The following is a 22,613-nucleotide window of genomic DNA, read 5'->3' on the forward strand; positions in this document are numbered from 1 at the left end:
GTTTTGATGGAGAGCCAAGTGTACTGTCACTTTCAAGCAAGTGGTTAAAGCAATCAATTGAAATGAGTCACAAATACTGTATTGTGAAGCACAGCTGTTGCTATCTTGATATCTCTAAATTTATCCAGTTTACATCCAGTGAGTCTTGTCTTGCACTGGCAGAAATTTCTGTTGCCAACGATCCTTAAAACGGAGTCATGTGATTTGCAAATTAAATTTTCAAGCAACATCTAGTATTGTAAACTAGCATGTTGTAAAATGTCACTGTTTCAGCCATCAGCTTTTTGACCGTTAGGCATCTGAAATATTTTATCACTTGTGGAGGGGGTGACAGATAGAGGAATGAGGTATCTGAATACTAAGAATTTAATGAGATTCAACTGCAACAGGCAAAGAAAACAAAAAAGAGAGAAGATTAAAGTAGAGTAGAGGAGATGGAGCAGAGCTTCAGCTGAATCTCTGGAACTTTAGAAACAAATATTTTTTGCAGCTTAACAGTTGACTTCTGAAGCTTAGGGGTATATTAATATATGGAGTCACCAGTTGGTTTTTTATTATGTGCACACGAGTAACACATGAATAGAGGATCTTCCAGTTTTGTTTAAATCTCATTATTTAAAACAGTTTACATGGAACCATTTTAATTGTGCTTAGTTTTATAGTTGAAAAGAGATCTTTTGATATTGTGGTCAAGAAACCAAATTAAGATGAACTAGGGAGGCAAAAATAGATTGTTCCTCACATAGCAGCTGAAAAACAGGTGGTAAATGAAATATCTCATCATGCTCATTTTTTGCCCCACACACTGTGCAGCTAATATTGTTGTGTACCATCGTGACACGTCTGTCCATCAGTTATATTGGGCAGAGTATAGCAGTGAAGAAGGTGCAACAAAAGGGTGGGTACTTATGGTTATGAGTGGAGTGCTACGATCCCCATAGAGACCAATAACTTTAAAAAATCAAACTTCCCCGTGGATGGCTTAAAGGATCACACAATAAGTTTTAAAGTTTTAAGACTTTTACTGCAATACACAAACTAAAAACAACATTGACTAAAAACTATTTCAGTCAGCAACCTATATTCTACAGAAAAGCTTCACTATTTAACATTTAAAACAACCAAAAATCTTTCTCTATGGCTATACATTATTCTGTCCCTCAAATAGACATTTCGTTCTCCAGGAACCAGTCCAGAGTGATTCTCAACTCCATTTTCCTTTTCTAAATGGGTAACTTCTAATCCCCAAACTGACTTTCACCATGTGATTTACCCTGGAGATCCCTCCCTCTAGCCAGTGTAGATGAATGTTTTAACTTTGTCTAAACCCACCTGGCCTTGGTCTCTTCAATCCATGTGTGAGCTCCTGCACACATTTTGTATGGTGAAGAATAGAGACTTTGTCCTTGTTTCTCTGGTCTCTCTCTCTGCCCCCACTTCCCACCCACGCTCTCTCTCTCTCTCTCTCTCTCTCTCTCTCTCGCATTCTTGCAGAACGACCCTGTTTATGAGTTTCAGTGATTTTTTTTAAGGAAATCCCAGTAACCTGATCCTACAATTTTCTTCTGCCTTCCTTTCTCAAAGCCCATCTACATGGCAACACGAATCACATGGGCCATGTAGTCAGGTAGACATGCTGATTAGCTATCCTCTAGACTTCCCAACTCCAGTCTATGATGGAATTAAATAGACAGATTAAAGTAAAACTATTTACAAAGCCTGACATTCCTAGCACCTCCCTGGGGCTTGGGGACTAAGGACTGCATCTTCACGGAGTCATGGAAAACCCATGGCACATTCAAAATGATGGACAGAACCCCACCCCCATATGCAGCAGAAACCATTTTCAGCAGGGAGGAACAAGGGCAGTAGGTGACTCACAGGAGGAAAACCTAAATTCAGCAGGGCCAATTGAACTGAGTGCTGAATTCAAATGGACCTTATTTTTGCTAGAGCAAGGGGCTTATTGCCTGTGTCTGAGAGTTGAAAAAAATCTGATCTAGCAGTTTCAATAGATATTTGTTGACATAACCCTAAGTGTGATCATTATAGCATTATTAATGCCTGACTATTTTCCAGAACCTGTCATTATCACAGTGGGGGACTTTAAATTCACAGTTTTATTGAAGGATTAGCTGTCTTTGATGTTGGGTTATGAATACAAATATTTGTTTTGATAAGAGATTAAGTACTTGAGGGGATTTAATTCTATTGAATGGTCTTTCAGGAATGAGTATTTTTATAGAGTGAAGTCTGTAATAGATGTTTAGAACTTTTATTTAATCTCAGCATGGCTCCTGAGGTGTGCCCCTGGTGGACACAGAGTGAGTTGGCATGTAGCGTGTAAGGCAAAGGGTTGTGGATGGAGGGCATGAGTTGTCACTAAGTTGGCATTGGGTCTTTAAGGAGCCATGGGGTGAATGGGGGCATGGGTTGGCATGGGGGTATGAGGGGCCATTGGGGATAGATGGGAGGCATGAGTTGTCATATATGGGCATGGGAAGTGGAGGGGTTGAAGGGGTGTGAGGGCTAGAGGACCTAATGTTTAAGAGGACAACTGGGACAAAGTGAACAGCCCGCCTCAGCAGTTGGCAACCCCTGTGGCTGCTGATGATCAGCATCCAAGGCTGGCAGGTTCAACTTATCCCGTACCTGCCAACCCCCGCCCCCAGAATGAAGATCCAGCCATGTGGGGCCCTCTTTCCCAAGGGAGTGAAAATCCAGGGCTAACTGTCTATCCATTGCCAACACAGCCCCTCTAGTCATTGTTTACAGGTGTGAATATCTTGCAGCTTCTTCCCAGTAAGACAACCTGCCACCCAGGCATGCTGTCAGCAGAAGTCAGAACAGGACAACAGGTCTTCATTCCTCCATTTTACCCTAAATTAAGGACACAGCCCTAAAACATAACAATCTAATAAAACTTCATGTTTGTAACCAGTTGGGGCTTATATTGTTACTGGAATAAGAGGAGAGAGGCATGGCCAGCTAAGGTATTCAAAGGGTGAGGGATGGCCAGTTAATGTATTCAAGGCTCTGAAGGGTTGAATTGTGATAGAAATTTAAGATGCCCACAAAGAATCAAAATGGAGGCTTTTAGACAGTGGTCAGAATTCAGAATTTTCTGCTGCCAACTGTTGTTGAAGCAGAACCTATTATTTATTTTAGATGGGAATTAGATGTTTGCTTGAAAAATGTTAGAGTGTAGGGAGTGGCTTTAGACTAGGCAGTACATTTGGAGAAACCATTAGACCTATTGACCAATGATAACAGCTGCAGTATTTGGATCCATAGCGAGATGCCAGAAGGGTTTTGGGTGCATTTGCAGTGCATATTCTGATGGACAAAAGTCTGTTTTTATTGCTTGGTCCAAATTCTAGCCTTCTAGCCCAGGAGGGAGACTTCTGTGTACAAAACTTTCTCCCAACAGTTTAATGTTAAATTCAATGTTTAGGAAGTGGGGAGAAGAGGTATTGAGATCAGGTACCTTTTAGATCTGCCAAGCACTTTGCAAGCCAGGCACTGGATTCACACACTTAAGTGTTGTCATTACTGAAGTGGTACGCAACCAGCAGCTCTGCTTTGCTCTGGGGATGGATCAGGCCCAGCCTCTATGTGGTGAACCTTGATACAGTGCCATGTCATTAACCCAAAGCAATATAACAAAAGGTCCCGAGGATAGTAGCTTTCCTCATTAATAGGGAATAAATATTTGGGAAGAAGGCACTGGAATCTCCAGTGAGTAAACACAACTAAGAAATTTACCATAATAAAAACAAAAAATGCTTGAAATACTCGGTAGGTCAAGGCACGTCTATGGAGAGAAACAGAGTTAACTTTTCGAGTTGATAACCTTTCATCAGAACTGGTATTAGAGAAATTTACTTGCTCGTGAACCATTCTCTAAATAGCACCAAGCGTAGCTACTGCTAAGTGACCCTTCACATACAGCTGCACATGTGTGCCCTGTCGGACGGTGTAGTTTGTGTAAGAGTGGGATTTGGAAGGATAAACTTGCCTTGTCTCTCCTGGTGGTTCATTCTCTGAGTGCCTCTGTGCTGTAATTATTATTTCAGTAAAATACAAAAGTGGCTGTGTGAAGTGTTCATATTCTCTCTATTTGAACTGTGGAAAATATCAGCAGTGCAATTATAAATTTAGACCTTCAAAATTTGGGTTGTGGCTGGAGAGAGCAATTGAGGCAGCAAAACACAATGAAGGTAGTTGCAGATCTCACTGGTGGTGTGAGTAATTTTATATGATGAATTAGTACTGCAAACCATTCCTTCATATTGGATTATGAGGGCTTTTTGCCCCCTTTAAGTTTATTTTAGAGTTAACTATCCTGGTGTATAGCTTTGTGCATTGGGAACACAGATTAGAAATTTGAGTGTTAAGATCAGCAGGAACAATTAGGCCGTATGATTTTTCATCCATTCCCCTTTGGCTTGATTTTCGTTGAATCTTCTGTACATATTCATTAAAAGCATACATGCAATAGTATATTTGTATTGTCATATCTCACCTCTCTGGGACCTGGATTTGAATCCAATCTGAATTTGTGATGAAAGGCTTCCCTTAGTGATTGTGCTGTGGTGGATATTGTTCTGAAGCTCATGTCAAGTGGCAGCAGAAATAGCCTCCACGCAGCACCCAGCTGTGCCGAAGCCAAGCTCCAAATACATGATACCCACACTGTGATACAAGTGGGAAATGTGTTCCACTCAACAGCACTGATATCCCTCCCTTTCAGAAGCAAAGAAAAAATCAAGTGCCTGCATAACATAGGCTCAGATCTTCCAGCCTCCAGATGGTTGTACCCTGGAGATACCCAAGAGGATGCGCTGGGTACCCCCTGAAATTCCCAATGCAAGAACTCTGCGGGAATTGCCCTGGGAAGTTTCAACTTCCGATGGACAATTCCCCAGCATCTGGGACCCCCCAAAAAAAGCCCCCAACTCTGAATTAGAGTCGGAGACTTGGGAAGGTTCCAATTCACTTACCAGAGTAGTTACTCAGGAAATGTTAGACAAAAGGAAAAACATATCTAACTCCGGAGTAACTATACAGCTGCACATACACACACACACACACACACACACACACAACCCCCCCCCCCAACCCAACCCCCTCCCCCATGACTCTCTACTGAACACCTCTTCACCTCGACTTCCCTCTTCCGACTCCACCCTCCGACTCCCCGCACCAGACCCTCTGCCTCTTTCCCGGGCCCTCCGACCCTACCCTGGGCCCTCCGACTCCCCCTCGGCCCAACCTCACCACCCTGCCACCTACCCACACTGCCAACCTATGCAGCTGGCACCCTGCCATCCTACCCACTTACCTCACTCACTAACACAGTGAAAAACTATTTAAATGCCCCAAAACTTTTGAGTGTTAGTTAATGAGCACTTAACAAACTACGGCAGCTACTGCCGTAAAATTAGGACGTGGCTTGGCTTCCTCTGATGATGCTGCTCTCTGAGGAAGGACTCCCAGAACAGGTATTGTTTCTTGTTTCGAATGTCCGGTGAGGAATGCAGAGCTCCGGTGCCGTTTTTTTTAAAAAGGAGTGGTTTGGCAATCCAACAGTGATTGTCACTCCTTGGAAGATTCTGCTCGTTTCATGGAACTGAATTTTTGTTTTAAAGGGATGTGGGTGTCGGTGGTTAGGCCAGCATTTATTACCCATCCCTAATTGCCTTTGAGAAGGTGGTGATGAGCTGCCTTCTTTAACCACTGCAATTCACCTGGTGTAGGTACACCCACAGTGCTGTTAGGGAGGGAGTTCTAGGATTTTGACCCAGTGACAGTGAAGGAACGGCTATATATTTCCAAGTCTGGTGAGTGACTTGGAGGGGAAGGTGGTGTTCCCATCTATCTGCTGCCCTTGTCCTTCTAGGTGATAGGGGTTGTGAGTTTGGAAGGGGCTGTTGAAGGAGCCTTGGTGAGTTCCTGCAGTGCATTTTGTGGATGGTGCACGCTGATGCCATGTGCATCGGTGGTGGAAGGAGTGAATGTTTATTGAGGTGGATGGGATGCCAATCAAGCGGGCTGCTTTGTCCTGGATGGTGTTAAGCTTCTTGAGTGTTGTGGGAGCTGCACTCATCCAGGCAAGTGGAGAGAATTCCATCACATTCCTAACTTACGCCTTGTAGCTGGTGGACAGGCTTTGGGGAGTCAGGAGGTGAATTACTCATCACAGGATTCCTAGCCTCTGACCTGCTCTTGTAGCCACAGTATTTATATAGCTGGTCCAGTTCAGTTTCTGGTCAGTGATAAATCCCAGGATGTCAAGGGAAGACAGTTAGATTCTCTCTTGTTGGAGATGGTCATTGCGGCACTTGTGTGTTGTGAATGTTACTTGCCAGTTAACAGCCCAAGCCTGAATATTGTCTGGGTCTTGCTGCATTTGGACTTGGATTGCTTCTGTATATGAGGAGTCGCAAATGGTGCTGAATATTGCACAATCATCCACAAACATCCCCACTTCTGACTTTATGATGGGAGAAGGTCATTGGTGAAGCAGCTGAAGCTGGTTGGGCCTAGTACACTACCCTGAGGAACTCCTGCAGCCATGTCCTGGAACAGAGATGATTAACCTCCAACAACGACAGTCATCTTCCTTTGTGCTAGGCATGACTTTAGCCAGTGGAGAATTTTCTCCGGATTCCCATTGCCTTTAGTTTTGCTAGGCTCCTTGATGCCATACTCGGCCAAATGCTGCCTTGATGTCACTCTCACCTCACCGCTGGAGTTCAGCCCTATGGCCCATGTTTGGACCAAGGCTGTAATGAGGTCAGGAACTGAGTGGCCCTGGTGGAACCCAAACTGAGCATCAGTGAGCAGGTTATTACTGTGTAAGTGCTGCTTGATAGCACTGTTGATGAACCCTCCCATCACTTTGCTGATGATCGAGAGTAGACTGATTAGGCAGTAAATGGCCAGGTTGGATTTGTCCTGCTTTTTGTGGACGGGACATAACTTGGCAATTTTCCACATAACCGGGTCGATGCCAGCGTTGCAGCTGTACTGAAACAGCTTGGCTAGGGGCACGGCTAGGAGCACAAGTCTTCAGTACTATTGCTGAAATGATGTTAGGGCCCATAGCCTTTGCAGTATCCAGTGCCTTCAGCCGTTCCTTGATATCACGTGAAGTGAATTGCATTGGCTGAAGACTGGCATCTGTGATGCTGGGGACCTCAGGAGGAGGCTGAGATGGATCATCGTCACTTCTGGCTGAAGATGTTTGCAAATGTTTTAGCCTTGTCTTTTACACTGATGTGCTGGCTCCCCCGTTGTTGAGGATGGGTATTTGTAGAGCCTCCTCCTCCTCCGGTGAGTTGTTTAATTGTCCACCACCATTCCACTGGATATGGCTGGACTGCAGAGCTTCGATCAGATCCATTGGCCGTGGGATCTCTTAGGTCTGTCTATTACATGCTGCTTCTGCTGTGAGGCATTCATGTAGTCCTGTGTTGTAGCTTCACCAGGCTGACACCTCATTTTTAGGTATCCCTGGTGCTGCTCCTGGCATGCCCTCCTGCACTCTTCATTGAATCAGGGTTGATCCCCTGAATTGATGGTAGTGGTAGAGTGGGGGATATGCCGGGCCATGAGGTTACAGATTGTGATTGTATACAATTCTGTTCCTGATGGCCCATAACACCTCATGGATGCCCAGTTTTGAGATGCTAGATCTGTTCAAAACCTATTCCATTTAGTGCAGTGGTAATGCCACACAACATGATGGAGGGTATCCTCAATGTGAAGACGGGACTTTGTCTCCAGAAGGACTGTGCAGTGTTCACTACTGCCAATACTGTCATGGACCGATGTATCTGCATCTTTTGGGGAGGTTAGGTTGGTGAGGAAGAGGTAAAGTAGGTTTTTCCCTCTTGTTAGTTCCCTCACCACCTGCTGTAGACTTAGTCTAGCAGCTATGATCTTTAGGACTCAGCCAGTTCAGTCAGTGTTGGTGCTAACGAGCCACTTTTGGTGATGGACATTGCAGTCCCCCACCAGAGTATATTCTGTACCCTTGCCACCCTCAGTGCTTCCTCCAAGTGATGTTCAACATGGAGGATCACTGATTCATCAGCTGAGGGGTGGAATGGTAGGTGGTAACCAGCAGGCAGCCTCCTTGCCCAAGTTTGACTTGATGCCATGAGACCTCAGGGGGTGCATAGTAAATGCTGAGGACTTCCAAGGCAACAGGAATTAATTGCAATGCTACTTTGAAGACTAGTTGGCTTTCTGGTCCTCTAACCTTGAATTATATATATTTTCTTCACTATCCATACATCCTGCACCTGCAAATACTGATTTTGTTTGGCAATTCACCAGTCTCATGTTGCCCATAAGCTACATCAAACATGAACTTCAGGTTAGAGACAAGACTGCACTAGCGTACTACATGTTTTCCGATACGGGTTGCGTTTGGTGTGTGACTCCCTGCAGGGAGTGGTGGCTGAGTTTTACCCCTTTAATGTGTTTAATCTATAGTGAAACATTCGTTTTTCTATTTGATCTACTTGATTATATGCATCATGACCACCACTGAGCGTTTCTTCAAGATAAATGTGATTTTTGTGCTGGAGCTGGTCTTGGTCCAAGTGGGAATATCAAAAATGACCTGTATTGGTCTAAGATGGGAAACAGAACATTTTGTACTACTCTATATTCAGGCACAGTCGTCTAATCTGGAGGCACAGAGTTACATGTGGAGCATACATTATACAGGGAATCAAAGTCAAATCACTTAAACATAAGGAACTAGAATCTGAAAATGGTTGGATGTAAATTCACCTGGGCTGCTGATTTAAAAAAAACAGCAACTGAATTGTAACATCTCAGTGGTTGAACAAGATGGGTGAAACGTTACTGCCCAGAAAGGTTACACCTGCTTCGTCTTCACATTTTAATTGGCTGGCAATTACCTTAAACAGACGATTAAACAGTAATAACAACTTGCATTTATATAGCACCTTGAAAATGGTAAAATGTTCCAAGGCGCTTCCCAGGAGTGCTATTGAACAAAATTTGACACCAGGCCATATATGGAGATATTAGGGCTGATGACCAAAAGCTTGGTCAAAGACAGAGAGGCAAATAAAATTAAAGAGGGAATTCCAGACCTTAGGGCCTCGGCAGCTAAAGGCACATTCTCTCTCGATGGTGCAATTAAAATCAGGAATGCTTAAGAGGCCAGAATTGGAGGAGGTCTGTAGGGAACGAGGAAATTGCAGAGATAGCGCAGGGTGAGGCCATGAAATGATTCAAAAACAAGGATAATAATTTTAAAATCAAAGTGTTGCTTAACCGGGAACCAATGTAGGTCAGCGAGTGCAGGGGTAATGGGTGAACGGTACTTGGTGCAAGTGAGGACATGGATAGCATAATTTTAGTTGGCCAGAGTGTTTAAAGGGTAGAACACAGAGCGCCAGCCAGGAATATGTTAGAATTGTCAAGTCCTGAGGTAATGGATGAGGATTTAGCAGCTGAAGAGCTGAGGCAGGGGCAGAGTCAGGTGATGTTATCGAGATGGAAATACACAGTCTTAGTGATGTGATGGATATATGGTCAGAAGCTCATCTCAGGATTAAATATGACACCAAAGTTGCAAACAGACTGATTCAGCCTCAGACAGTTGCCAGGGAGAGGGCTGGAGTCATTGGCTAGGAACATTGTGCTAAGGTCTGAAGGTCTTCCTGATATTTAGTTGGGAGAATTTTCTGCTCATCCAGTACTGGATGTTGGATAAACAGTCTGACAATTTGGAGACAGTGGAGGAGGTTAAGAGATAGTCATGGTGAAGTAGATCTAGTTGTTTTCAACATACATGTGGAAACAGGCATTGCTTTTTCAGATGATGTCATTGATGGGCAACATATGGATAAGAAATAGGAGGGGACTAAAGATAGGGGAAAACTAGAAATAATGGTATGGGAAAAGAAAGGCAGCTCAACTCAACCTTCTCAAGAGCGCTTAGGGATAGACAATTCATGGGACCTGACATCCCATAAATGAATAATAAAAGTTCATTCCCTGGCTACGACTGGATAACTAAGAATGAAATCTGACAAGTGTAGTCCCACCTAGCTCTTCACCCTCATGCATATGTTAAATCCCAATGACAGGCACCAAGTACAGGCTTATCACCACTGTACAGTTTGTTGCATTTCCCCTGTTCCCCCTCCAATAGCCTCACCGCCCCCACTCCCTGGAAGATTGGTAAAATATGGTGCACATGGTCTGATTTTGTGTAAGTTTTGACTTTGTATAGACATCGACTAAAAAATTATTGTTGCTCATGCTGAGAGAGCATGTTTAACTCAGGGAGTTAGTGAACCCTCGAAGAACTCTGCATTCCTCCAACTCTGCCTCTTGCGCATTCCCCACTTCCTTCACCCAACCAGAGCCATTAAACTTCCACCTCTCTTGTTTCCTCCTTTAAGACACTGCTGTAAATTTCCCTCTCGGACCAAACGCTCGGTTGCCTGTCCTGACATCCCTTTCTTTGGCTCAGTGTCAGTTTTTTTCTGATTGCACTCTTGTGAAACACCTGTGGACTTTTTACTATGCTAAAGGTGCTGCACATTTCTAAAGGATTGCACTAATTTTTAAGATAGGCTGTGATAATGATGGTATTTAAAGCCAAAAATAAAAGTTTGAATTGTGCAGAGTAACTGTTTGTTGCCACTAAGAGCAGCTCTTTATGAATCTCAAGGTACACCCCGTCCCTGCATGGTTTTTTGCAGTTCATTTAGTTTTGTGTTTTGTCACATGATAGGCACCCAGTACAGGCTTATCACCACTTCTACTGCTTTTTAAAGATCATTTGATTTACTGGAGTGTAAAAGAAAGAGAGAAACCGCTGAACATTCAAGTGAAACTCGTAAAAAGATCAGTGACGATGGAAGCAATCGGAGCCCAGGCTCTCTTTAGCTACTGTGGCTTATCCATTACGAGTGTGGTTAGCCAGAAAGTGATTCTGAAACAGCACAAGAGGCCAGGATCTTCAGTAAATAACCCATCAATGCTGAAACCACCTTTATTATTGCTCTTCCAATATTATATGTGCCTGTGTCAGAATTGCATCACATCATGCTTCATTCAACATTACACTGTTGCATTTGTACTGGATTATTATGTGCATTGTCATGATTGAAGGGATTTGAAAAGGATCCCATTTATATTTAGTTCCAAGATACTTCATGTGTAAGCGACTGTAAGCATTTCATATTTGCCTATTCAATCACATTTTTGTGCATTGCCATTTTTCAGGATTGGGTATCATTATAACTGATAATCCTTTCCATAAGTACAGAGAGAGGACAAATATGTAAATAATTGAAGCATCGCTATGTAATGTTATAGACAAGTGAAGAATAACAGTGAGTTGCTATTCACCGTATCCTGACCCTCTGAGTTTGTTTTAGTGAGTTTTAGTTCCCCTGGAGATTAGCTTTGATCTTTGTCAAATTCAGATATTTCGAGTCCCTTGTAACTGATAACTGAGTGGAATTGGCTTCTCACATCAGATTACAGTCTGTCATGGTGATTGGTGCCAACAGCAAACACTGATGATCACGGTCTGCAAAAATCTGCTGTTACATTCTCATAGCATCAAAGGAATGTACTCCCCCCACTGCTCTCACAGCTGCTCCCAGTGGCTTTTTCTTACACAGTAAATTAATTGGAAAAACAAGGGACAAAAGGCATTAGGTGGGGTCAGCTCTCAGTGTCGCAGCTAGCACATGATGGGCTTTAATCACTGTCTTTTCTAGAAGTCCAGGTTACTGCAGCCTGAAACCCTCCCCGAAAGAGGAGATTAGGAGAGAGAGCCGTGCTGATGTCTCAGAGTACATGCTACAATCGCTGCTACTCAGTTTTAAACAGTGTTTCTGTATGAGGGTCTGACGACAGAAGTGTGTCAGAACGCCTGCTTACTTCCATTGAAACATAACTCAAGTTGCAGTCTTCTAAAGACTTTTTTTGAAAAGCTATGTGCAAAGTCCATTATTTTACCAGTATTGCAACATCCATTAACACTGAAAGAAATGGCTAAATTTCTTGTCCATGTTTTTTACTTCAGGGAACATTCTGATAACAGTTCACGTGTCGGCAGTGCCTTCATGTACAGTACCATATGGTGTGTCTCGTTTGTTCAATTTGTGGAATGCAGCTTCTTTTGGTGAAGAGAAATCATGCTAAAACTACTATTTAAATTACTGTCGTAACCAGCTTCCCTCTATGATTTTGTTTTCCCTTTTAGGCCTCCCTCCCTTTCAGGTAGTCCAGCATTTTCCGACATCTCGCTCATCAGAATTTCCCCACAAAGAACCCCCGTTGGTACGTCAGAGCCAGTGTTTAACCCACCACACCCATACATTAACCCGTATATGGACTACATTAGGTCTCTACACAGCAGCCCCTCTCTGTCAATGATTTCTGCAGCCAGGGGACTCAGCCCTACTGACGGTGAGCACCATGTATAGTTTTGCTGCCTTACAATGGATTAGAGACAGTGATATAGAAATATGTGTATCAATTTAATGAGTTACAAAGATAATGCTGTGAATATTTTACAATTCAAACTCTTTAATCAAATTATAATGCTAATACTGCAATATTTAAAATGATTGTCTATTTATGGTGGCATCTATATATAACCAGCTATTTATTTTATCATCATGGCGATCTAACGTATATTAAACCTTCTCAGTAGATTATAGTTCGTTGCTTAAGTGAAATCCTATTTTGGTAAAGACTTGCCTATTTTTTTCACTGTTCTTCCTGCACCTTATTCTTCTCACTGTTGTTTTGAATCCCAGGCCTTTCACTCTAGGAAACTTGCAGTTTCACAATAATGTCACTTGAGTTGCAGGGACAGGAGAGGGTGCTTCAATTGCAGTTTTAAAAATTCACAAACAACATAATCAGACCCTGACTTTTGAATAATTATGAGACTGTCTGAAATTTAAGTGCATGTTCCTATTAATTTCTATGTGTCTTAGGTTGCTAATCGTAAAAAAATAATGTTACAATTAGGATTCATCCATTGATGAGACAACATCAGTAAATCAGCCCTTTCTAAAACTCTAAAGTATGAGAACAAATCAACCAATAAGAAATATGAATACACATAGGGCTGAGTTGTCTAAGCTTCATGGACGTGCAGGCTGCAGGTTGGCCACTTCAGTTGTAAGATATCACCTCACAACAGCAGCTGCACAATGTTTTTCAAACAGCTCTGTATTTAGAATAAAAGGGAGGTGGGATGACGCTGAGTCTTACATTGATGCCCACTGTCATGTAACAAAGATGAACGTGCATGTGCTTCCAGTTTGTGTTGCTAAAATGTTACAGTATCTCCCTAAATTCTCAGCACATCCACCAGAAGGAAGGCACACTACAGAGAAGAGTCTTGTCATGCCCAGTTGTTCCCTTGCAGTGGCTGGTGGCGTGGTTCATTAATGAAGGCCTGTCCAGAAGAATCAAGCCTGGGCAAACCTAAAATGAATAACATAAAGAACAAGTGAAAAAGAAACTCAGTAGAGAACATTCCTCCATCATGCTATGTTAACTCAACATTATTACAATTACGCAGCTCTTCCTTGAAGTTTTTCCCAGCCTGGTTGATGCTCTGCAACTACAAAGCTGAAAAAAGGAATCTTTTTATTAAGAGCCTCCATCTCACTGAGGAGACTTCAGACCAATCCACATCCAACAACCTGCTCTGAAAACTTTGCTCACATTTTGACAGCTGTGACAAATTCTACTACTGCAGCCGAGCCAATCCACAGTATTCTAATACAATCAACAACATTCTTTATTAACCACCCACAACAATCTTTTTTTTAAAAAAAAGAGCCAATTCTCCCTAAATCGCAATGTTACTGGATCCCTTAAAAAAAATTCCAGGATTCGGATCCAGATCTGCATCTTTGCCATAAACTATTAAGTTCTTCCTTGCGCCGTACCCTATCTGTGTATCAAGTTTCATTGAAATCCATCCGTTAGTTTTTGAGATATACTGTTTACAAACAAATAAACTAACAAGGAGGGGCAAAAGCATTACCCCCCACTCACCTTCAGTTTCAGAGGTAAAAATTAAGTTTCAGAGAAAATTTTATTTAAAAATATGCCTGACTCTAACATGTGATTCATTACTGAGTCTGTAACCTGATACTAAACAATGCAATCACCATGCAGCACTGGGAAGTAGGTAACGTACAAATACTATGGAGATGGAATTTAGTTTAGAGCAGCTGCAAGCTGAACTAGATTTGATCTCTTGTGCGAAATGAAGGCAACACTCCTTCTAGCACCTCTACTTCATAGTCTAGTTTAGTGGTACTGCCCCATTTGGTCACATTCTTACCTATCCATTTGTAGCCAATGTATCTTCAGCAATGGTTTCCCTTCCTACCCTTGCTCCATTATCTCTGGAGTTCCCTAATGGTGTGTTCTGAGTCTCCTTTTGTTTTTTAACTACAATTTCTCCTTTGGCAACATCAAATGGAGGCAGCTTCTGCATGTATGTTAGTGATGCCCAGATCCACCTCCACCACTTTTCTCAACTCCTCCACTGTCCCTATGTTGTCAGACAGTTTGTCTGACTTCCAGACTTAGATTGACTGCAGTTTTCTTCAGTTAAATGTCAGATGGACTGAAACCATTGTCTTCTGCCCCTACCATAAAGTCTGTTTCCTTTTCACTGGCCACTGACTCATGCTAAATCAGACTATTTGCAATCTGTATTTGACCTATTCGATCTGGAGTTAGGCACCACCCGCCCCACCATTCCCTGTGCATTATCCCCATCACGAAGATTGCTTACTTCCATCTCCACAACATTATTTGTCTCAGCATCTACCACAGTCCATCTGCTGACAAAACACTCATTTATACCTTTCACAGTTTCAGTGTTCTCCTGGTTGACTTCCCATGCTGCACACCTTGTAAACTTTTTAAAAATTAATTCATGGGATGTGGGCTTCGCTGGTTGGGCCAGCATTTATTGCTCATCCCTAATTGCCTTGGCACTTCACCTCACCTAAATCTCTGTGTCTGATTTTCAGTCCTACTCACTCATCACCTATATTCTTACTGAGCTAGATTGGCACCTAATCACCCAGTACCTTCAACTTAGAATTCTCATTCCCATGTTCAAATCCCTCCATGGCCTTGCCCCTCTATCTCTGTAACCCCCTCCAGCCCTACAACCCAACCAGAACTCTGTGCATCTCTAAATCTGGCCTCTTGTGCACCCCACTTTCTTTCTCTTCATCATTAATAACCATCTATGCCCTGTACTCTGAAATTCCCTCCATAAATTGCTCCATCTCACCACCTTCCTCTCCTTTAAGACCTTCCTTAAAACCTACTTGTTTGAGCACTCCTTATGCCTCTTCTTTATCTTGGTTTCCATTTTTCTATGTTAAAAAGTAATATACAAATGTTAGTAGCAGTTGTGTTTATTGCAGATGGATATACAAAATGTAAAAAAAGTTTTGGATGGACTAGTGACTTACAACAGTGGGTTTCCCTGCATTTACTTCTATTCCAAAAGGTTTGGAAAGTTCTTGTGCACAATATGCAGCTGCAAGGAAAGTCCAAATGTGCGCATGAATATCAAGGTAACGCTCTGCACAAAAAAAAAACAAGTCTCTTGCACATCTGCTGCTGAGGCGTATACATCACCGTAGCTGTGCTGGCTGCAAGAGGCCAGAACTATAACGATAAAAGTTCTGAGGGCCCTGTTTTTAAAAAACCAAGTATTGGAAAAAAAATCAACCCAAAAGTTCAACAGAAGCTGCAAGTATGAGACAAGTAACAATCAAATGCTACACAAGTTACAACATAACTTCCCGGCTCATATGACTTAAAAATCATTTGGATCTTTGAAGAATATCTCTTTGAACAGTTTGACAAATTTTAGGAATTTTCAATACTAGTTGGGAGGGATGTACAGGTTTGTAAATGTTAGCATGGCACTAGAGTGTAGGTGACGGAGTCTTATATATGGGATTTTGTCTCTGTGCTATTTGTAGTGAAATAGGAAATGTTTATAAAGAATGCATTTACGAATAATTACAAATAGTGCACAGGAAATGCTCCCATTTAATCTGAACAGAGTCCTGATTACCGTCACGTAGAATGTCCCAGAGCAATATAGAGACTTGACCAATATTAACTGAAAACTTGGTAGGTATCCAGATCAGTTAATATGTAAAGAGTGCATTTGAAGTAATTTCCAAGAATGCAATTTGTTTTCAGCTATCGGGGCCTCACTGAACAACCTTGGTGATGATTTAACGTCTATTTGCTTTTGCAGTACCACATGCTGGAGTCAGCCCAGCGGAATATTACCACCACCAGATGGCCCTGTTGGCTGGCCACCGTAGCCCATACGGTGATATCCTTCCTCCAGCTGGCACGGCAACTGCTGGTGCTCTTCACATGGAATATTTGCACACAATGGAGGGTAGGTAACAACCAAAAAAAAGTTATATATTGACACATTCACCATGTAAAAGTTTCCATTCAAATGTTATTTAAAAAAAAGAAATCTGGAAAAAGGTTCAATCATTACAATGTAAAAAAGCAACCCACCAAAAAAAGAGACAATCTTGGGCTCTATCACAGAAGTTAATAATTTGAAGGAACTGACAATTCGATCTGGTCTTTTTTGGTGATGAGCGTTTTCAGAGTGGTAAGTGAGGTTTAACTACTGACTTGCAGTTGCCAGGTTTAGGAGGGCGAAAAACTGAATTGTATTTACCAATGTGACATCCAGTACCTTGGAATGTCAGGTCAAGGCCTATCGTCTCACAGAATCTCCATTCTCAGCAGAGCCATGTGTAAAAAAAAAATCCTGGCTCCCCAATAAAGGGGCAGGAATTTGGGGGAAATAATTCTACTTGTGCCATTCTCATGCATTTCCTATGGGGCTCAAAATAGCAGTGCTGGCTAAGAAATGTGTATACTATTTTCCATTCAGTTGGGAAGTGGGGAATGACATTGGAGAGGAAGATCAAGAAAGGTCAGAAAAAATGGTGTCCATTTTAACGATTCCTTAGGTTGTATCTCACTTGCTGTGTGAGGAGCTGGCATGCTAATATATTTATGCAGCATGCCGCGAATCGATAAGGTGTTGGGTTTTACTCTCTCCACTTTCCACATAGACTTTTTTTTCTCGATCTCAGTTCGGCTGCGAAGTGAGGTACTTCATTGGAGGCAGGTTGCGCAAGTCAATGCACCTCCCAGTGACCAACTCCTGAGTTGCAATCACAAAAGCCTCTTACCTGAAAACTGGCAATGGTATACAACTCCAAGAGGATGTAGAGAGGAAAAAATGCTTCAGGGTAAAATAATTCAAACAATCCGAATACTTTTTATTTTGATTAAATAAAAAAGAGGTAAAGAGCATTTCAAATAGCTGGTCCTATTCTGGACATTACTCAGTGTTGGAACAGCCAAATTGAAAGTTCTTTTGAGTTCAAATTGAGCGGCTGGCAAGATCACATTTATTTGTTATATAAAAACAGTTTTAAAGTTACTGTTGTCTCATTGTACTGTTGAATTCAAAGCAAATTCTGTGGCAGAGCTCATAAAAGTTTAACTCAGGTTTACTAATCCCATCATTATGCCTGGAGCCTATTAAATGTATGTTTTCCAAAAAGGAAAATCTGGGTTTTAAGTAGGATGATGCGGAAATACCAGCCAACATATTAAATACAATAGGGTGATGGAAAAATTCTATTACTTTTCTATACACAGAGAACTATTATGAGATCAATTTCTTCTAAATAAATGAATGGAACTAGTTTTTGTATAATTCAAGTGCTGTAGCAGCAACATTTAAATTAGGTATTGTTTTAATGTGTGTGGCAAAAATGCATAGTGATATTATGCAAATGAGTTATTTTGCAGTGTAAATAGAAGATTAAAAGAAGACTGCATTGTGGGAAGGTCACTTAACCTCACCTTTTTCCAGCTGATGAGAGTCTGTTTAGTCAGTACTTCCTTTTAATCTGAACAGGATGAATTTACCCTTTTGCTTTGTGTAAAGCAATTAAAAGGATCTAAACTCCAGTCAATGTCAAACTTCAATCTGGATTAGGGATGTGTTGCCCTATCATTCTTCTCAGTATGAATCTATTTTTCTGATGCAGATCAACAATAATATCCTGAAACTGAAACTAACCTATTTATCTGTTAAAATGTCTGTCATTGTATTTGTCGCAGCATTTTAAAAATCACTTATTTTCATAATATTGAGATAGTAGTTGGTAGAAGTGCTTTTTGGATGTTTACAATTTTGTAAGCTAATTTCTATCTTTTTTAACCTTGCATTCTACAATATAAAAGCTGCTGCAGTTACTTTGCTTCGTGTGGATAGTTCCATGGTTCCATCTTACACAACAGTGCTCCATCCATTCTCAAGTTCACGAACCTCAAATTCAATCAAAACAAAATATTTCTCCAGCAGTTTATTACCCCAGTCATTGATGAATAGTTAAATTACAAGAATTTCCTTCCCACCATGCATGTATACTATGAACACACGCCCAAAACATGTGGAACTCTGCTGGTCTCTAGCTCCAGAGGGAACTTTTTTCTATTTGCTGTCTCCCTCTGCTTTCTAAGCAGCAAAACCATGTGCATGACTTGGATGATGGTGATTTTATTGTATTTTGTGTAGATTTTTACAGTACAGAAACAGGCCATTTGTCCCAACAATTCTACGCTGATGCTTATGCTCCCAACGACTTTTCCCCCTCCCCCAATCCTGTTTCATCTCATTCTTTTAACATATCCTTATAATCCTTTCTCCTTCATTTATGCTTATCTAGCTTCCCCTGAAAGGCGTTTGTACTAATCACCTCAATCACTCCATGTGGTAGTTCCACATTCTCACCATTCATTGAAGCTTAATGTGCAAAAACTGCAATCAAACTTCTCTTCTGAGATCGTTATCACTATTATGAGGGTTGGCATCATTGTAATACAGTTTATGCCTGAAAAATTATTTTCTGTCAGTGAGCTAAATCCATAACTCTGATTGATAACAATGGATGGTTCAGGAGCTAACTGATAGCACTTGCCTCTTTTGGCTTTTTTCAGGGATGCTCAGCCAATTCAAACTTTGTATCAGGCCTACAGGTGATATTATGATGCCTAATTATCCCTGCTTCTGCTTTACTTAATGGCTTGTTGAAACTCTTTTGATTAAGGAGAGTTCCTACTGGGATTTTTATATAGGCTTATTACATTTCTAGTCTATAAAGTCCTCTTTTTAGCTTTTAAGTATGGAATTTAGAAAATGAGAGTGGTTCACAAAACATTGTATTAATTATAATAGTATAAGTAATATAAGGTAAAATAATCAAAGTACTTTTTTAAAGAAATAGTGATTATAATTTCTGATAACTTTCAATGTTGCACATATATAGGGAGGATGTCTCTAAACCGGCACTGATAGTAGATATGACTTTTTAAAAAGAAGACTCATCATGGGTTATGATTGAAAAATCTGCTTTATATTTGTTGGAAACTAAATATTTTGCTTTAAGGTGTAATTACAACCCTACTGGATAAAGTGTTATTGTTTCATGTTGAATTGGTAATGTCTACATTTTCCAATTTATAAAGAGTAAGAATGCTCAGAGTCTGCTTAATTAGGGTGAGAAGATAAATGGGTGGAATTTCACTCTCATATATAAATGAACGGGCAAAACGCTGTTAATATTATCCTGAAAAATCTTTGACCCTTTCACTTGTTCAAATTTATGCTCAGGTTGGAACAACGTTCCCTTTAAAATATAGTTGTTGGGCTTGGTCAGTTTTTTCAATGCATGTTCCCTTTAATTTTTGTTTGCACGGTCACTCGCACAGTGTTGATAACAAAACAAGCCCTGCATGGTACCTTGCAGGCAGCTGCCGAACAGCACAATCACAGGGTGTACCAAAAACATTAGGTTTGACTATAATGTGCTAATTTTGGACCCTTTTCTATTGAAAAGTTCTAGGAATTTTGTCTTCAATGCAATGCCATTCCCCAGTACTGTATGAATTAAATCAAATAAGAATTGTGAGCTTAAGTAAAATATAAGTGCTTGTAACTCAACACAGGCTATCATTTGTCTCACCAGTAGAAGGACACAATTGCAGTCACAATGAGATTTATAGTTAGTCAAGCACTAATGCTTTAGTTTTGCCTAACTATTCAACTGGCATTTACATAAGCATAAGACTGAGTTTTGGTATGTTTTCATCATAGGAATTGGGCTCATCATCTGCCTCAATTGACCCAGTCTCCCACTTCCATTCATCCTTTTGGCCTCAGGGACCCAGCAAGGCTTATTTCAGTGACCTACTTGGCACTGGTCAGACTTACTTATCCTCTGTATTTTAACCCCTCTAGTGTTTGAGGATGCCACCTGACTTTCTCCAATCATTCAACTTCAAGATTGCAAAGAAAAAGATGAAAGTCCTTTTATGTCAGCATATGCTCCCTATATTCTCCCTTCATATTCTACTGGAAAGAATGGAAAATTGGAACCAGTGTTTACCAGCTTCACTTACATCTGAATTTGTACATAAAAAAAGATTTCCATCCATATATGTTTGCCTGCAATTTTGTGTACAAATTTGCGCTTGCCTAACATACAGGGAATGTTAGCTCTTAAGTGACTGTTGGAAGCAGTAAATGTGCCCCAGTTAAGCTATTACCCTGGTCACATGGACTGTTCTAACAATTATAAAAATAATTGCCACTGCCTCAGAGATAAGTTTCTCAACATAACTTCCATCTCGGTTACAAGCCAATGGTAGCTACACAATGTACAACTTAATTCCAACTTGAAATTTCTCAACTTTTATTTTCTATTCAGTCAGCTTTTGTTCTGAAGGTTTCCTTATTCCTGGTGCAGGTCTGAACCACTGTCTTGCTGCTTGTGGTGAATTAATGATGTGAATGTCTAAGCAGCCGTCAGATTCATAAATCACTAGAAATGAGTGGGGCAATACATAGAAGCCTTTTCTTTTTGTTTAGCAATTTATCATTTTGCTTGCACATTAATAAACAGAGCTCCCCTGAGGTAAGGCAGTGGAAGATAAATTCTTCTTCCTAATTTTCCTCAATTGCAGCCAGTAGATCACAGGTGAAAAGTAAGCTACTTATCAGAGAAAGTCATTTTTTTTGAGCCTCCTTCTACACATTAGTTGGGCATGATGAATAAATAGGCAGTTTGAACATGAAATATGACATGATACTCTGCTCTAATTCTCTTCTTTAATGCAACAGGCTCTCGATTCTCCAGTCCAAGGTTGTCAACCAGGCCAAGCCGGAAGCGTTCATTGTCTATATCCCCATTGTCTGATCCCAACTTTGACCTTCAGACTATGATAAGAACTTCCCCCAACTCCTTGGTCACCATACTCAATAACTCCCGCAGCAGCTCCTCCACCAGTGGCTCCTATGGTCATTTAGCTGCTGGTGCAATAAGGTAAGAAGAATTCGCTCTTCATCAGATGTGTTACTTCAGCTTTATATATGATACCTGTTTATCACTTCTTGTTTATCCATTTACGTTCCCTTTTTTAACCCTTTTTTCCTTTATGTAAATTTTGAAAATCTGGAAAATACTATGCTACTTGGTCCTGGTTCTATTTTATCTGAGGTTTCTCAAAGTACAGTGGCACTACAGGAAAGGGTGGGCTTTCACCATTTTTTTGGTGGAACAATTTTTATTTGTCAAAACGCCATCACCATCTTTATGAACCAGTGCTAACACCTCCTTTCATGTGGGGAGAGATAAGAGCCATTCATTATTTCTCTTGCAACAACGTTGTGAGTTGCATGTTTCTGTGAAGAAAATGTATGTTCCTTAAAATAGTTGTAAAATGTTACTTGCACTTTGGGTTCTGCATTTTCCTGGTGTCCTCAATTTCTGTATTAAAATGTCTGAAAGGACTTGGTCATAGACCTTAACTAACTACAGTTGGAAGGACCCAGCGATCAGGCTAGGTAAAAGGTACCTGCTAAAGACACACTTTCTGTTTCAGCCATTCAGCTTACGTATGCGACAAATGTCTGTAGCCTCATTCTAGACATCAGTAAATCAGCGTGTCTTACTCATTTCTTCCACAGCTAAGATCTTGCTGGAGGAACAAAGTTTTGGTTTCTGAACTAACCCAAAGAGAGAGAGAGAAACAGCGCCACAACAATTCACTGGGGCTTTACTAAGTGGAGAACTATCACCTGCTGCAATGGGTTTTGCTTTGATAGTGCTTTACCTTCCTCCCGACGGTCAGAAAGATGTAAAGATTGTGTGCCACTGACCTTTCTTCTTGTTTTGCCGTTTGTGAATTACTCTGATTGCAAGAATGTATTGTGTTACAGAAGGATGTGAAGCTCCCTGTATGAAGACTGCAGGTTGAAGTCTGTTGTTGAATGTGGCGTCTGTTGTGCCTCTGTCAGGCTCACAGCACAGTCAGGAATAGCTCAAGTTTCCAGAGTCCCAAAGGGGTAGCAAGTATTTGAGTTGCAATAGGAAAGAGAAGGCAGTGAGTACCAGCATATTTTGCAGTTTAAGAGGACA

General features: G+C 41.1%; 1 protein-coding gene across 1 annotated transcript in view; it reads left to right on the forward strand.

Moving 5' to 3' along the window:
* The window catches only part of LOC144679590 (transcriptional activator GLI3-like), a 410,012-nt gene that overhangs the window by 294,252 nt on the left and 93,147 nt on the right, over positions 1-22,613 (forward strand). The window contains exons 5-7 of the mRNA XM_078540127.1: positions 12,278-12,483; positions 16,343-16,492; positions 21,317-21,518. Of these exons, the coding sequence (XP_078396253.1) occupies positions 12,278-12,483; positions 16,343-16,492; positions 21,317-21,518 (558 nt within the window). The remainder of the gene's footprint in view (positions 1-12,277; positions 12,484-16,342; positions 16,493-21,316; positions 21,519-22,613) is intronic.

Source organism: Cetorhinus maximus, chromosome 4 (genome assembly GCF_964194155.1).
Source record: "Cetorhinus maximus chromosome 4, sCetMax3.hap1.1, whole genome shotgun sequence".
NCBI classification, from domain to species: domain Eukaryota; kingdom Metazoa; phylum Chordata; class Chondrichthyes; order Lamniformes; family Cetorhinidae; genus Cetorhinus; species Cetorhinus maximus.